Source organism: Stylophora pistillata, chromosome 5, assembly GCF_964205215.1.
Source record: "Stylophora pistillata chromosome 5, jaStyPist1.2, whole genome shotgun sequence".
NCBI classification, from domain to species: Eukaryota; Metazoa; Cnidaria; class Anthozoa; order Scleractinia; family Pocilloporidae; genus Stylophora; species Stylophora pistillata.
The window spans coordinates 21,025,853-21,042,074 of record NC_142523.1 but is presented as its reverse complement, the minus strand read 5'-3'; the positions used below and the strand labels follow the sequence as shown (position 1 = coordinate 21,042,074).

The 16,222-nt window shown below is 39.1% G+C and overlaps 2 protein-coding genes across 6 annotated transcripts in view; one reads left to right on the top strand and one right to left on the bottom strand.

The window, feature by feature from the left end:
- Positions 1–10,780, top strand: part of LOC111338870 (uncharacterized) — a 40,114-nt gene extending 29,334 nt beyond the window's left edge. For 4 of the 5 annotated variants that reach the window (XM_088760264.1, XM_088760263.1, XM_088760265.1 and 1 more), the window contains 10 exons: positions 571–861; positions 1,672–1,968; positions 2,364–2,666; positions 4,834–5,303; positions 5,859–5,950; positions 6,834–6,990; positions 7,263–7,329; positions 7,718–7,989; positions 8,537–8,699; positions 9,347–10,578. In XM_088760264.1, the coding sequence (XP_088616390.1) occupies positions 571–861; positions 1,672–1,968; positions 2,364–2,666; positions 4,834–5,303; positions 5,859–5,950; positions 6,834–6,990; positions 7,263–7,329; positions 7,718–7,989; positions 8,537–8,699; positions 9,347–9,804 (2,570 nt within the window). In that variant the 3' untranslated portion in view covers positions 9,805–10,578. Of the gene's footprint in view, positions 1–570; positions 862–1,671; positions 1,969–2,363; positions 2,667–4,833; positions 5,304–5,858; positions 5,951–6,833; positions 6,991–7,262; positions 7,330–7,717; positions 7,990–8,536; positions 8,700–9,346 lie in introns of all 5 variants that reach the window. The other variant, XM_088760261.1, reaches the window with a different exon arrangement.
- A 535-nt stretch (positions 10,781–11,315) lies between these two features.
- The window catches only part of LOC111338866 (uncharacterized), a 30,631-nt gene continuing 25,724 nt past the window's right edge, over positions 11,316–16,222 (bottom strand). Inside the window, exons 17-20 of the mRNA XM_088760260.1 lie at positions 15,537–15,603; positions 14,714–14,985; positions 13,562–13,724; positions 11,316–12,430 (exon numbers count right to left, since the gene is read on the bottom strand). Coding sequence (XP_088616386.1) covers positions 11,976–12,430; positions 13,562–13,724; positions 14,714–14,985; positions 15,537–15,603 — 957 coding nt within the window. The 3' untranslated portion in view covers positions 11,316–11,975. The remainder of the gene's footprint in view (positions 12,431–13,561; positions 13,725–14,713; positions 14,986–15,536; positions 15,604–16,222) is intronic.

Below are 16,222 nucleotides of genomic sequence, written 5' to 3'. Positions count from 1 at the left end.
GTTATAAAGAATAGTATGGCCAGCGAAATATGGTCCACTTATAGCACTAAATATTCCAAAATATGAACATTTTACGGTTAAGATCGATAAAAATGGCTCACTTCTTGTGTGTCCGTTGTGTCTTTTGGCGATCTCCGCCATTTCGGGTTTGCTTTGCCATCACGGTTTTTTGTGATATAAGAAAAAACAGTGACGGAGAAGCAATCACAAAACGCCAAACAAAACAATGGACACATAAGAAGTGAGTCAGCTTTTTATCAATCTTAATTGTAAAAGTATTCATATTTCGGAATATTAAGTGTTCTTAATGGATCATATTTTGTTGCCCGTACTATTCTTAATAACGCATTTAAATTCCCAAACGTACCTCACGTAACTTAAAACAGCGTCACACAACGCGTGACGCTTTCAAGAAATAATCGATCGTTTTTCCTCGAGACGTGAGCTTGAGACGCCTGTGGTTTGATATAACAAGGAAGCCAGAACATGCTAATGGTGACGCCATCTATGCTTCTACCCTCCTGTTAATTTCAGCTGGTCACATAAATCTTGTCTTTTTTTTTTCCCCAGTACCACAACAAGCTCCTGAGATTGTGGAAGCCAACAGCACCAAATCAACGAGTATTGACATAAAGTGGATGCAAAGGTCTTCCGCCCCATTTCTGGGCAACATGATCGTCTACAAAGAAACCGGTAAAAAGTTCAAGACTAATACCATAAAGTCAGTTCCACCCACTGAACCTGGAGCAGTGCTGGAGGATTTAAAAAAATTCACAAATTACACCATCCGTGTGTTTACCTTTACAAATGAAGGGAACGGAGTGCCAAGTGACGATGTCACCGTAAGAACTCAAGAAGATGGTAAGTTTAGGAAGATAAGACTATGAAGAACTTTAATACTTTCATAAGAACATCTTTCTTCTTTATTTAAATGAATGTGATATCTGATGGCGACTAAGAGATTTTAATATGGTGCTCTAATTTATAATTTGTCAAGGATAGTTATTCCATTAATCTTTGTTCTCTTGGGGTGGTAAACTATTGATGTCCAACCTTTGAAAGGCTTTGCGGATGGAAATAACACAGCAAGACTTAAGGTAGTAGCAATGAAATTTTGGGTATTTTTTTTTTTAATTAAGTCGTAAAACAGACTTCTTATTTGGAGAAAAACCATAGAGCATCAGTCTCGTAAAGAAGAAAAATATGATAGGGGCCACGACAAAAACAGAAGTCCGAGAAGCAGCATACCTATGGATAAAAAATATCAAAAAAAGATTGGAAATTACGTGATCGAAAAAAAAAACAAAAAAACATGGGAAATCTTTTTACAGGGACTCTAATAGACTTCTTTAGAACCCTCTCTCCTGAGTCAAAAATACCCAAACTAGTAGTTCCATTGTCATCACCTGGCATAGTTAATGCGGTACAAATTTTTTGGGTTTTGGGCATTTGAAAACTGCACTTATTTCTGCTTTAATTACCATAGGTTTTCAAAATAAGGAATGCACTTTGTATACAATGGTCATGAAAATGGGCAACAATTTAGAAGAAGCTTGACCCCCCCTTTCTCTGAAGGGCTTCCCGTCTGGAAGCTTTGGGAACTCACAGTGAGGCAGAGGGAGGGGTTGGGTTTACGTGCGTTGACGTTACCATGTTTCTATTCCATCCAAGTGCCGAGCCAGCCTCCCCCTTACAGTGTTGTTACATCAACAAGTTCAAGTATAATCCATGTGTCCTGGGGGCCAATAAGCCCAGATTTCGTACACGGGAGACTTGTGGGATACGAAGTTAGGTACGCAAAGGATGACGAATCATCGGAATGGGAGAATAAGAAAGTTGATTTCAACGTACACGAGACAGTTTTATCTGATCTGGAGTATTTCACTCGGTACAAAGTTGTGATCTGCGCAAGGACATCTAAAGGGTGTGGAAAAAATGTGTCTCACACTGCAACCACATTTGGTGATGGTGAGTAGCAGATCGTATGATATAAAATGCTCTAGCATTTCCACCTCAATCTCTTTGGGCCGTTAGATCTACCCCAGACTGTTTTCGTAAAACTTTCGGAAGCCCTCAGAAACACGTAAATACAAGGAGGTCATGGAGCGTAGTCAATATGGGATTTATTTCTCAGCCGACATCCAGTCAAACAGCGGCGATCTTCTAAATTAGTTTATGAGAATTGACTAAAACGTTGTTTTGTAAGTTGTATGAGAAAAACATTCGTCCATACACTTTCTTTTAATATCCTGATAGAAAACGGACCCTTCAATCTTAGACCGCTTGGCATTCAGCTTCTTTTCTATAGGTAGAAACTCATCAATTTATTCAAATAACCTGATTTACTTTTTCCTTACTTCTAGCGCCCAGTAAGCCTCCGCAAAACGTTGCAGCTGAGAAATTAAAGGCAGCAGAATCCATCAAAGTCTCCTGGAATGAAGTGCCTTTTGGTCACGTCAATGGTCTATTGATGGGATATTCTATAAAGTACCGAAGAGTTAAAACAGCCGAGAAAAATTTAGTTTATTCGGTGGAGGAGACGGCCATAGCAAAATCAAATGATCTCTGGATAATGCTCAGTGTTGAAACCTACTCAGTTTATGAAATCAGAGTGGCAGCTTTCACTCAGAAAGGCCTGGGGCCGTATAGTGAATATAAACTCGGTGGTAAGTACTGGTATGAATAATTTGGAATAGCTTAACGCTGCAATCACTGATGAGGCTGCAGAGCTTAATTTTGTTTGACAACGGCTGTCGACGCACTAAAGATGGCAATCGTGATTAAGTCGGATTAATCATGATTTTATAACATAACCAAAATAAAGCGCGCGCTCTGATTGGTCAATTTTGCGTCCCCCATTTTCCCATGGGTGTACGCTGCTGACGTGAGCAAATGCAAATATTTTGTTTCCGTGCGCACTTGTTTTTTCTGGTCGCGTAAGATTTGTTAAATAAAAGGGAACTCTTTCGCTACAATGTATCAATTTTATGTTATAAAACAAATGGTAAACACCACAGCGTACACTATTGAATTATGGATGCACTTGGGAGGTTTGCTAAGCACTCAAGAAGCTGGAGTCGCTCTCGGCTATCGCCTCGAGCGACTCTTACGCTTCTTTCGTGCTTAGCAATCTCCCGCGTGCATCCATAACTCAATAGTGTACGCTGTGGTGTTTACCATTTGTTAATTAGAGAGGGCTGATGCGAATCGTTATTTAGCGAGCTGCAAAATGAGACCGGAAAACCTGTTATATCAGAGCTATCAGCACGACACTCATGTTCGCTTTTCTTTCACAAAGAACATTATTATTGACTCTACTGTTTCATAGATTTAGATATCGGTATGGCTGATCAAATCCAAATCGTTCTCGTTCTCGTTTCCTTTTAACTTTTCGGAGGGCCATTGCAAAAGCACGTTCGCATTTGAGAATTGGCTAAAGTGTTATTAGAGATACCTTAATCGCGATTCAACTCTGTAGTGCGACCACAGCCAATGTTGGTTTGATCTTTGTAAGGCCCATTTCAAACGTCAAATTTCGCATGTGCCGAACTTCACTCCTATTTTAGTCGACTAAAAGAGTTAAATAGGACAATTTTATTCAAACGTCTAATTTAACTCTGTTTGCTGTCAGTATTCCCAGGCGCACTACTTATTTGCCAGAGGAAGACGTCTATTGAGGGTTTGCTTAATTGCTTTACTGATGCTTTTGTTTTGCTATTTCTTTTTGCTTCGTCATCTTGGCTTTTCGTCATGATACTTTGACTTGATTCACGTTCCATCATCATTGAGTGAAACACGACCCACAATATGCCGCAGATTTTTCTACTTTCCACCCAGGAGTGTCGTCTTCGTTTTCAATAACCGAACACCTCATAGAAAAGTAATGATCGCACGTGAAAAAACTATATTTTGTCTTTGCAAAGCAAGAAATACAGATTCTTTCGTCTGCCACCACTTTTTTGGGCGTAAACATGGCGTTCATTCCTAGTGATTTGTGGGTAATAAATGAATCATAATAATTTCCTATAATTCATACATTAAGTTCGGCACATGTGAGATGCGACGTTTGAATCAAAAGTCGAACCTAAGTCGAATCTTCGACTGTTTCAGTCACAGATACGGCGAAAGTCGCATTTAATTGATTGAAACGTCGCGCTTCACATGCTTTTAACTCTCGTACTAAGCTCGGCACATGTGAAATTCGACGTTTGAACTGGGCCCAATCTTCTTTTTCTTCATCGTCATCATCATCATCATCATCATCGTCACATTTTCCTTCTCTTTGTCTTTGTCCGACGAGAACAAAAAGGAAGGGGGTGAAATTCTTAAAAAAATTGTGGTGCTGCGCCGATCAATGGGAAGCCTAAGAAACTAATTTAGATGTAGCAGCTAAAAGGATAATGCAAATTTGCCGCCTTGAGGAGTTTCAAAGCTGACGTTTTTACCGTTTGCCTCTACTCAGAGCGAATGGCTAAATAGGTATGCTCTCTAACTTAGCTCTCCCTATCAAGACATACCATTACTAGAAAATTAGTAAGGGGAAGGTAATGGGGGGGGGGGGGGGGTGGGGGATCGGACGGTTTGGAATATCACATGATTTTCACAGGGAATGGTTAGTCGTAGACATAGTTTTAAGAGGGGACCATAGAGCATCATGACTGCTAATTACTAGGGAGTATTCGAATACTACAAAGCTTCACAGGGATCAGGTAGCTTCTGTGTCACAAATACTTCAGAACGTCCCCCGTACCCCTTTTCCCCCGGCTATAATAAATGACTAGCCTCTAATATTATGGCTAATGTTAGTCTTCCTTATTTTCGCTTATTTTTAAGAAACCTGTCGCTGCCCAAAGACCCTTTACACAAACTATTGGTCAACTCCACCGTATTTAAAAGTGAATCAAGAAGATAACACTCTGGATGGCATTTTTAGTCACATCGTCACAGATATGATTTATACAGCTTGCGGAGAATGTCCTGCATACGGTTCCACTGAAATCGACATAACTTCAAACGGAAATAAACAGCCATCCGCCAAGGAAAGCCTTGTAGACGTTCTTGGTGACATCGACGACGTTCCACAGATAAGTTTTCCAATCTATGGCAACAAATACGTTACAAGATTTGGGGGGGTTCACGCTTATGTTAACCTTGTGCAGTCCCCAGGATTAGCTTTTGTAGCTGCGAAGAGGATTCCGGGAGCAGCTGCAACGAACATGATAAACGCTGTGTTTTCTTGCTTTCCATTGGTGATACTGTCAGCATGTATGTCGTTTATTTCCGGGTTTATCATTTGGCTTTTGGTGAGTATACAGCATTTCGCTGTTATTTGATCGATCGGCAAAGGCTCTTTAGGAGTAGATCTGTGGGCACACCTTCATGCATGTCAAAATAATGATGAAATAAATTACGGTTTACAGCGGAATAATCACATGAGTATTATATAATCTAAGCGGGTACAAAATCAAAGAAATGAGCACAAGTACATGACTATAGAAGAAAAAAGATGTACATTTGTATTACCATAAACATATGCAACATTATTATGAGGCTAAATTCTAGTTGACTAGCTGTAAAATGTCGCTCGCTGCACGATAAATGAGGACTGGTGTCTATGTACTCGAGACAGACACACTTAGAGGGTTGAAAGATCTAAAGCAGTACATATGCTTTCAACTCCAAAGTCCTGGCTAATAATTTTCCCTCTGAGTGCAGCACGTGTTCTTGTTGTATTAACTAAAGACTGTGCTATATAGCATATTACTAAAGTAAATTAGAAATCGTATTCCATTATATGATTGAGGTTGAACCATCGGAAGCTAGTTTCTCTTGTCATCGTTTCCTGTCTAATCATACAGGATACCACGAACCGGGATGAATTTCCAACCAGTTTTCGAAAAGGTGTTGGTGAAGGATTCTGGTGGTCATTTATCTCCATGACGACCGTTGGGTAAGCAGAGTTTTACTAGTGCTGAACCCCTTATGGGTGTTTTCTCCTTATCGGCCTTCATTGTTATGGTAACCCCAAGCCTTCCCTCTAACATGTTGCGTGATGTTTATAGACAAAGGCTGCGGAGGAAAATTCCGGAATCAGTGTTTAAGCCTGTAGTTATTTTTCTTTAATGGTGTTAACAATTTGAACACTTTATACCGTAACATCAGTATGCATGTTCTCCATACTGTTTTCCATCCGTTTCCCGGGCTACTAACAGGGAGAATTTAATTAATCAAAAACTTGTTTTTAGTTGCTGTTCATTTTACTAATTATCGTGACTTTAGCGCGTGATTCTGCTGTGAGTAACGAGAAAATAGATGCTAGTTACTCTTTATTGTGGAGGGCGAGTGAGAGGCCTGAAGCAGAAATCAAAGTTTTGTTACTTAACTCGCATTTACATTCCTAGACTCAAATTTGATGAATACTTTGTAGGAAATCATATTTTCTGTTTCAAGCTTCTCCCCTTCCCTTTTCCTCACTTGACGGCCACTTTGAAGTTGCAATATTTCTACTTCCATGGTTAGTCTGTCTGCTTCTCTGTCTGCCTGTCTTTCTTTCGATCTGTTTTTCTGTCCTTCCGCCTGTCTCTCTGAATTGGCCAAGCCGCACATTCGCAGCACTTTTTCTTTACTTAATTTATTATTGTAAGTGAGGTGGCTCTCCCATAAGCCTGGTGGCTTCTTGGGTCTCCTCGCCTTCTAACTGTTATCGCTGTAATTAACTATTTTTTTAATTGTTAAAATAAGGCAAATAAAGATGATGATGATGATGATGATGATGAATGTCTGTCTGTCCGTTAGTCTGTCCGTCTGACGGTCTGTCTATTTATATTTTTCAGTTATGGAGACCGTTCACCCCGTTCTGTTCCTGCCCGTATGTTTGGAATCACATGGACCCTCACAGGACTCGTTATCATCTCAATTCTTGTCGGTGCAATTGCCTCGGCGCTGACCTCTGTCACTGTCAAATATCCAGTAATATTGTATGGTTCAAAGGTGAGTTTCGTTAGCAAAACCAGAACAGTTTTCCTGCACACGCCACATAACAGGTTAAAAGGTCTTACTGATGTTATTTTACTAAACAATTGAAATCTCACGTTGTCTGTACACAAGTTGCATTGCAAGATGTAGCGAGTGTATAGCTGACGATCTCTGTACAGAAATAGCTCCAGCTGCAGTGTATAAACTCCTGAGACAAACGCGAGCATCACAACCTCTTTGAAACATTGGGTGACTCTTCTGATTAGAGTTCTCTTTATTTCATTTAGATTGGAGTAATTCAGAACTCCACGGAACATCGAATCGGTACCCTGAAGAATGCAAGGGTAAATGAAGGTAAATATATAAATCCCCAAAGATGATCAAGAGAATTTAGGTGTATATCGGGTTCGTTGAAAAATGGGTGGAGCTCAGTAGCTCTGATAAAAAAAGCAACTTGCACGCGCGATAAAAAGCTGAAAAGCACGAGACAAACAATACAAAAACAGAAAATCAAAAAACATAGCCCTGCCACGATTTGCTTTAGCATTACATCTGCTTGGTTAAGACGATAGAATGCGTTATCCTTAATGACCAAGCGCAAAACAAAATAAAGCAAAATTTAGTAATCCGCTCTTTCCTTGGAGACTTAGTTAGGGGTTGCAATAACCTGTTTATAGTCCTTCAGATTAGAATTTTAAAAGAGGCCGACGCTAACAATAATTATATCATTACTCATCCACAGAAGAGAACTACAAAAATTTAAAACAAATTCGAACAGCGCTCGAGAATGGAGAAATCGAGGGTGCTCTTATAGACACCTACGTTGCTGCAGAACACAAAGACGAGCTTTTCAGCGACAAAATATATGTGAAGCAGATTTTAGACAGGCCGTTTGGTTATGGAGTTGTTCTGTCGGGAGCAGCAGTGAATGTGGAACAGAGATGTCGGGATTACATCAACCAGCACATGAGTTATATATCTCACATGATACCCAACTCCACAAAGACACTTGATGCAAGTGGGATTTATTTTTATAAATCTAGTGACAGCCTGGTTGATACTGACTCTATAAATTGGCGTTTTATTTGCTAGATGTTCTTATTATCAGTGAAAAAAACTAGGAAGAGAGCACTTGATGCTGACCTCAACCAGGCCTATGAACGTTTTCGCAACTCTTCTGAAGCCATAATTCTTTCATCGCTAAGGTCTTATATCAATATTGTCTTCAAATATCTAATATCTTGGGAACAGTTGTTATTAATAGCCAGGGATGGGGGAAAGAGGGGAGGGGGGGGGGGAGGAAGAGGAGTCCTAAGGTCTCTGTAGGAGCGAACAACTGACCCCTCCCTTCCCTCTTGAAAACTATGTGATCCCCTTAAATCCTCCAGCTCCCTGCAGGCGATAATTAATGGCTGGTTCCCAATAATACCTGGCCCGTATATTTTTTCTTTCTTTATCTTTATTTTAATCACAACGATTAGAAATAGGGGTTTTTTTGTTAATATTTTAATTTTCGAATCTTAATCTTTTTTCTGCGCTTGTTTCTTCTCGCCTTTCACAGCCTGCTCCTCCAGATGAGTCTGTAGAGCTAAGTACAGACTTGTTCGACGGCTCGTCTGAAATGTTCCTTATAGCCTTAGCTTCCTTATGTGGAATGCTAGGATTTGCCGTCCTTGGTGGCATTACTTATCACTATCTGATTTTCGTTCCACACCAAAGGAGAGGTAGGACGAATTGTTTTTTTTGTTTTGTTTTTTTTGTTTTTTTTTTGTTTTTGTTTTTTTTTTGTCTTGAATGAATATTTGGCAAGATTCAGTACAGATGTAGTTTAAGAATTAAATGTATTTCTAGGCAACCGTAGGGGTTTAAAATTTGGCTGCTATGGGAATTCTTACCCATTATAACCCTTTAACTCCTAGAAGTGATGAACTTGTAACTTATCCCTATGACATCCTTACATTATTTAGCAAACAGGGAATGAGAATACTGAAACTTATCAGGAATTAGTTAACCTGATCTAACACCAAATTCTTTCTACCAGTTTACGAGCAAACCTAAAGCAGTTAGAGGGGAGAATTAACGATCATATTCTGCGAGTCAAAGGGCAAATAAAAGTGTCATAATTACACTTCTTCATTTTAATGACTGCATCTCATTTGCAGGGATAGAGAGGACAGAAAGACGTTACCATCAAACAGTTCCCGCCCCATCTTAAGCGATTTTTTGGGGGGTGGGGTGGGGCAGGCTTTGATAGTCATGCGGTTACTGCGAATTTCTTTTTCCTAAATCATTATAGGATCCAACTTGTATTTTTGGGCTCATTAATAATCGTAAATAAATGCTCCCTACCTTTCTGTCTTTTCTTTTTCAGCCGACAAATTGAAAGCATCTTCATCTCAACTCGCTCACAAAAAAGCTCTGGTTGCAGAAATGAGAGACTCCGTCCGCATTTTTCACTCACAGATGTCCACTCGAATAACTGCAGAAATGGGAAAATGTAGACAAGCACTAAAAGAGATTAGAGAGGATAGAAATAATTCTAAACAAGGCGGTTCTTTTTTCTTAAAAAATATTGTAACTAATCCAATCTACTCAGATTCATCTCAGGGATTTTATTCAGTTGTGGGACAGCGACCTTTGGCATCTAAGTCAGCGGAGAGTATTGTAGAGCATGGAAAACATAGTCCTTATGCAAACGCCGCTGCCTTAAACTCTTCGGGAGAGACCTTGAGCCTTGGTGGTGACCGCGATAAGTGTCACGCACTCAACCAACGCAGTGAAGTAGCGTTACATCAGTGTCACGCTTTCAACCTGCGTAGCGAAGTATAGCGTTATGTTAGATTGATTTATGGATAAGATACTGCTAAATGTTACTATGGTAATTTTACAGGCTTAACAGGATACCCATAGACCACTTTCATAAATGGCTGCCGGATTAATATTCTTTTGTTTAAATTTAAATTTGCCTAGGTGGCCTCGTTCTCCAGTACAAAATTCAAAAGAATACATTATCTCAAGCGAGGCCACCCAGGCAAATTTAAATTTAAACAAAAGAATATTAATCCGGCAGCCATTTATGAAAGTGGTCTATAGCGGTGTTCATTAGCAATAAGGCATTCGATTTGATCTGGATATTCTACCATTAGACAACAAAAATAAACGGTTTAGATTCATCGAAGCTGTCTGTGTAGCTCGAAGAGCATTGGCTTTGAATTAATTATAAACACGAGTTCCTCATTTCTACTTGATATATTTCCATTTATCATTATCATAAGTAGGGAGACTATCTAATGTAATTTTTATGCCGCAAGACGACAAAGATTAATAGACTTAATGGTATAGAATCATTGACGCCGTTTAACCAGCTTTAAGAGTAATTGATTTGAAATACACATGGTTTTCATTGATCTGTGTCAGGACATATTTCCATTTGTAATCAAGCAATGAGGCATTCTGTTTAATTTAGATCTTTTGACGTAGGACGAAGACGATTAATAATATAGATTCATTACAGCACTTTAAGTGGCTCCCAGAACATTTACTTTATGTTGATCAATAAAGACTGTCATTGTGGCTGCTGTTAAGAAAATGTTTTGCACTTTTTGTTTCAAACGTCATTCCTCTTCAAATCTAACTCTAAGAGTAATTTTCAAAGATAACGATAAAAAAAAAAACAACAACAACAACAACAATGGAATGAAACGGATAATACTTTGAAATAATTTATTACGAAATGATTTCCCCCGTGGTCGACTTCGAGAATGATACCCTTAACGCCGAATTTCAACCACTCAGTAGCGTATCTCCAGCCTCCAGACCTCGCCCTTGACATATTTGACGACATGCGTGGCAATACTGTTGAAATGACGTGTTTCTTATCTAAGCTCTAACATAGCTAAAAAATAAAGCTGAAATTTCTTGTAGTTGACAAGCTCTTCCCATGTGCAAGACTTATCGCAAGTATCGATTTTACCAAATTATTTTGAAATCAAATGAGGTTTCTGACTTTGAAAGGCAGACCAAAATCATCCGCACAAACTCTGTGGTCACTCCCCTTTAATTGTAGGTCGAAATAGAATGGCAGAAACAGCGGTAGGAATTTCTCTAGAACTGACACTTCCAGCGTTCGCATTATTTTCCCGCTTTACATAGTCTAATGGCAATGACATCACTGGTTTTACGTCATGCGCTTCCAAAAAATCAAAGAAAAAACCAACAAACAAACCATTAGAAAAGATACAAACAAGCAAAAAAAAAAATTGAAAAAATAATAAAAAAAATTAGATTAAAAAATAATAATAATTAAGAAAAAAAGATGGAGAAAGACACGCTGGGCGCTCCCAAAATAGGGTTTTACTTTTTATTCTAGGTTTTACACTCATTATTACTTCAGAATGAAAACTGGTGATAAAAAACGACGTTTCCGTGTCACTGAGATCATTATTATGTTGTGGAAAAAGCGAATGAAATATACCTATATAAGTACTAAATAGGACATGAAAATGTCCAACGAAAAAAATATAGCGCTAAAATGTAAGTGTTAAAATAATAAAATACTAAACTATGTAAACAAATTAAAACGGATTGAATCAGACTGTTTTTTCAAGGTTGGCTTAAGTTCCTTTACAAAGAGCATTTCGTAGATCAGGCAATCAAATCTACTTTGGATCTTTCTCGAGTGTTAAAATCACGACATATGTCAATTAGGACTGCTCCATGTTGCTCTTTAATGTGATTCCGGATTGAAGACGGTCCTTTGTGTTTCTCAACGCTCTGATAGAGGTGTCGGTATGTATACCCGACGTAGTTTCCATCGCATAAACCACACTTGTAAAAGTAAACGACGCGTTGCTTATTAATGTTAGGCGGCTTCTTTTCTTTTGGTTTGATCTCGTGTTCAATCATTCGGCTGGAACATACGGGGCGGATTCACACAAAATAATATTTTATCTCTAATATCATTTTACTTCAACGTAGCCCTAGAATTTGTTTTCGTGCTCTTAACAAGACGAATCTCCATTTTTTACATCGTCGTCAGAAATTACCACGTTAGGTAACGTCTGAGAAAAACAGTTTTCTCCAGAGGAAGATGGGAAGGGTTTTTGCAAGTCTTGTTGTGATCCCCGCTCGAGTTGAATATTTCCACTATTTGAGACAAGTTCGAAAATCTGCTTACACTTTTCATACTGTGTCTCACTGGTCCAACTCGAAAGTGTCGAGCAGCTACCCAAGAGACTACTCTCTGTGTCTCTTTTGGAGCTCTCTGCAGATCTATCAACTTGGACTGTGCATTTTGGTCGTGCTTTTTTATTTAAAATTTCCTGCTGTAGCTCCTTCTTGATGGAGGAAATCTTTTTGGACATGTCCTCGTAGAAAGAATCCACGAACGCCATCATTTCTCTTTTTAGAGCCTTCCGGTAACTGCACTGTAGCTCAGTGGTCCTTTCCTCATTAACTAAAAAATAATATAACAAACTACTGGGAACAAAAATAGAGAGCTCGCGCCCACGCCTTTCCTCAATACACTAGAGAGATTTAACACCGCGTTTAAGTGAAACTGCAAACGTCAGCTTGCTCTTTCACGTTTCAAGTAAAGTAGTGTGAACCTTGCTGCTTTACTTTCGCGCGAGCGCACGTCACGGAGGATTTCAAGGCGTCCTTGTATGACTTTCAAGGAACATTTTTGGTGCTCTTTTTCCGGCAATTAAATTCTAATCAGTGATAGAAAAAAAATAAATCGTAAGTACACGGCAAACGCGAGACAAGAAATGGTAAGGCGCAATCGGCAAGCGTGAAAAAATTGCGGGAAAAACAAGGTCACGTGGTCACATTTACCATTCGCCTTTCACGCAAACTTGGTGCTAAATATCACTACTGTCTAAAGAATTGATCTAAAGTGCAGAAAAAAACCAAAAGAAAACAAAACCAAGGCTAAGAAGGGTGGGTTCTCAGTTTCAAAAGCAGTTGCAGAGCATACACCAACGAAAGCAAACCAATATTGTTTCAGAATACCTTAGGCACTCTAGTGAAAATTTCCCTAACAGTAGCATATCCCAGCCTTTACTCTAATCAAATTTACTGGGGACGAAAGGTCGAGAAACTCGACAAATCTCTTTTATACAGGTTATTATTCACTTCTTTTTTCTTTAGTTTGCTTTTTTTTTATTTTATTTTTTTTTTTGGACCCAATCTCTCCCAGCAGTATTATCACTGAATCAAATGTAAACGTCATGAAAATAAAGGAAATGATCGCCTACCCAAATAGCTCTGATTGTTAAACAAATTCTCCTTGTTAGTCCCAAAGGAAACATATAGAGAGCAGCGTGGATAATATAGATACTGATGTAAAAGGTTAACTATTCAAAAATTAATAACCACACGGCTTTGTTTTGACGTGACGTGAGAAACGAATTTTAAAAATGGTACGTCATCATGACGTATGAAAATCACACGAGACGATAATCAAAACGGAAAAATAAACCCTTATTTTCTCACTTTTCTTGTAATACTTGAACGGAAAATAAACCTCAATTTGTGCAATTTCTTTTTGTAATACCTAAATCAAGGCTAATAAAAATCTGCTTACTTCTTTTTCTTCGGGGAAGATATATCAAGAAATGATAGGAAAGCCCGCCCAAGAGGGCAACACCTAGGACGGCGAGGAGAGAGGCCATGGCGATACGGAACATCTCAGATGTGCTGTCAAACAATCGCGTGCTTTGTTCCATTGCAAAATTTTCAGCTGGCGCCTGGAAAACGTGAATGCACAAACCTTATTCCACTCTCCTGAGATATACTTCTTTTCAATAAAACTAGAGGTAAACCTAATTCTAAAGTTGAGAAGAAAATATTTCACAAAACCTAACATTTGTAATTACTTACTACTTTGTAATTGAGCATATTCTCAAAGATGTAACAAGGGTGGTTTGCCTTTTCATTGACTTGTTCAATTATAATTTAATGTGTTTTTTTCTACAATGATTCCTTCCCAAATCCCAATGTTTTGACTATTTAATAAAATGGTTGAATTGGAACCACTGCAATTGCAAATTACTATCTATACATCTTAAAAAAAATATTCAGCTTGAATTTTCAAGTTCGACATAAGTAATTCAGTTTTATTTATCCAACTTCTCCCATTCTTGCCCCCCCCCCCTCCCCCCTTGATATTCATGGCCATTGAGCTAACCATGTTCGGGAAGTCGAGGGTCCGAGCCCCGGCCGGACCAACACTGAAGGTCTTAAAATAATTGAGAAGAATATGCTGCCTTTCTATAACATCAAGAAATGGTTTAGATATTCTAGTCTTCTCGGATAGGGACGAATAAATGGAGGTCCCGTCTCCTGCAGCGGTAGGAGATGTTAGTTTCCCACGCACGAGATCACTGTGTGATGGATGTCCTCCCCTGGGGTGGGATGGGTGGGTTGTTGTCTTGCGTTTCACACGTGAACCTCTGGCTCAGGCAATATGGGTAGCCATGCCCCACGTAAAGACTTTAAACTTTGATTACTATTATTATTACTATTACTATGGTTACTATGGCCTCCCTGTTGTCTTTTTCTATATTTCCTAGATATCAATATGAATAGAGTGGGTTTTTTTTTTAATTCTTTGAAAATCTATACAGTCGTTTTCAATTAGTGACGTAACATTTTATAGTCACAGACAGGGTGACCTTGGTTTCCCACTTCAGGAACAAGTGAAACCAAATTGGAGTACCCCTTTGGAATTACTTACGTCAAGAGTCTTTGTCATGTTCTGGATGATGTGAAATATCTCAGTTATGTGCATATTGATGTAGTCTCGGCATCTTTGCTCCACGCTCACAGCTGCTCCAGAAAGAACCACTCCGTAACCAATTGGTCTGTCTAAGATCTCTTTGACATACACTCTGTCATTGAAAAGTGTTTCTTTATGTTCTGCAGCCACATACGTGTCTAACAAAGCACCGTCAATTTCGCCTTCCTCAATTGCTGTTCGGATTTCGTCGACGCTATTGTATTCACGTTCTTTAGGAAAAAAATGCATTTAATAGGGACGCTTAAGTGTTAATGGCTTAATAAGAGTCCACAGTGGTTGGGTCTCATCTCGGTTATCTCGGGGATGCTAAGTCTGCACTCGATCCAGGTGGCCAATTAAGCTAGAATGGTTTCCATAGCATAAAGTGACTGTGGGTATTGTTACCAACCCACCCCCATGGGATGCAAGGCAAAGATTTCCCCACTCCCCCCACCCCCAAAGGTATTCTATCATACCCCATTTACCCCATTATAATTCGCCGGTACCAATTTTTATTCCTAGTTAAAGAGAGGCACTGCAGACCGAAGTATCTTTCCCAGGTGCAAAATGCAATAATTCGGAATGAAACAATCAACCATTTTTTTGTATCATGTTGTATATGCTTTTTCCCCAGTCCACTATTATCCATCATAACTTCACTTTCGAAATGCAGACAACAATTAAACGCCCGAATAATTCAGTGAAGGTTCTAACACAAGAGAAGGATTATGGCATTGTTAGTTTGAGATTGACTTCTCCAGAATTATCATGTAAGTGTTACCTTCGTTCACTTTGGCATTCTTCAGAATTCCAAGGTGATATTCCACAGAATTCTGAATGGCTCCGATCTAAATTGACAAAAGTACCCCATTGTAAGACATTTTATCTTTAACAAAGGGTAAACGCCGCAGCGTACACTATTGAGCACGGATGCACACGGGAGGTTGCCAAGCACTAAAGAAGCGAAAGAGTCGCACGAGGCGATAGTCGAAAGCGACTCTAGCTTCTTGAGTGCTTAACAAACCTCCCAAGTGCATCTATAACTCAATAGTGTATAATTTGACGTTCACCATTTGTTTTATAACATAACATCGATACGTTGTAGCAAAAGAGTTTTCTTTGATTTAACAAATCTTACGTGACCAGAAAAAAACTTTTTTTTTGCATTTGCTCACGTCAGCAGCGTACAGCCATATATATAAATATAAATTCTGTATACGAGGGAAACTCTGACCCTGTACACCCCAAATAATCATACTTAAGTAGAATACATGTTTGAATAGAAAATTTGCCCTGCGCGGGATTTGAACCCACATCCCCCTGTTACTAGTCAGGTGTGATGACCACTACACTATCAGGACAACCATGCTGGCAACACGGCAATCGAAGATGTGATTTACATGATCGGAGACGTGGTCTCCCGGGAAACTTAATTTTCAAGGTGAAAGGGTAGGGGAAGCCTATAAC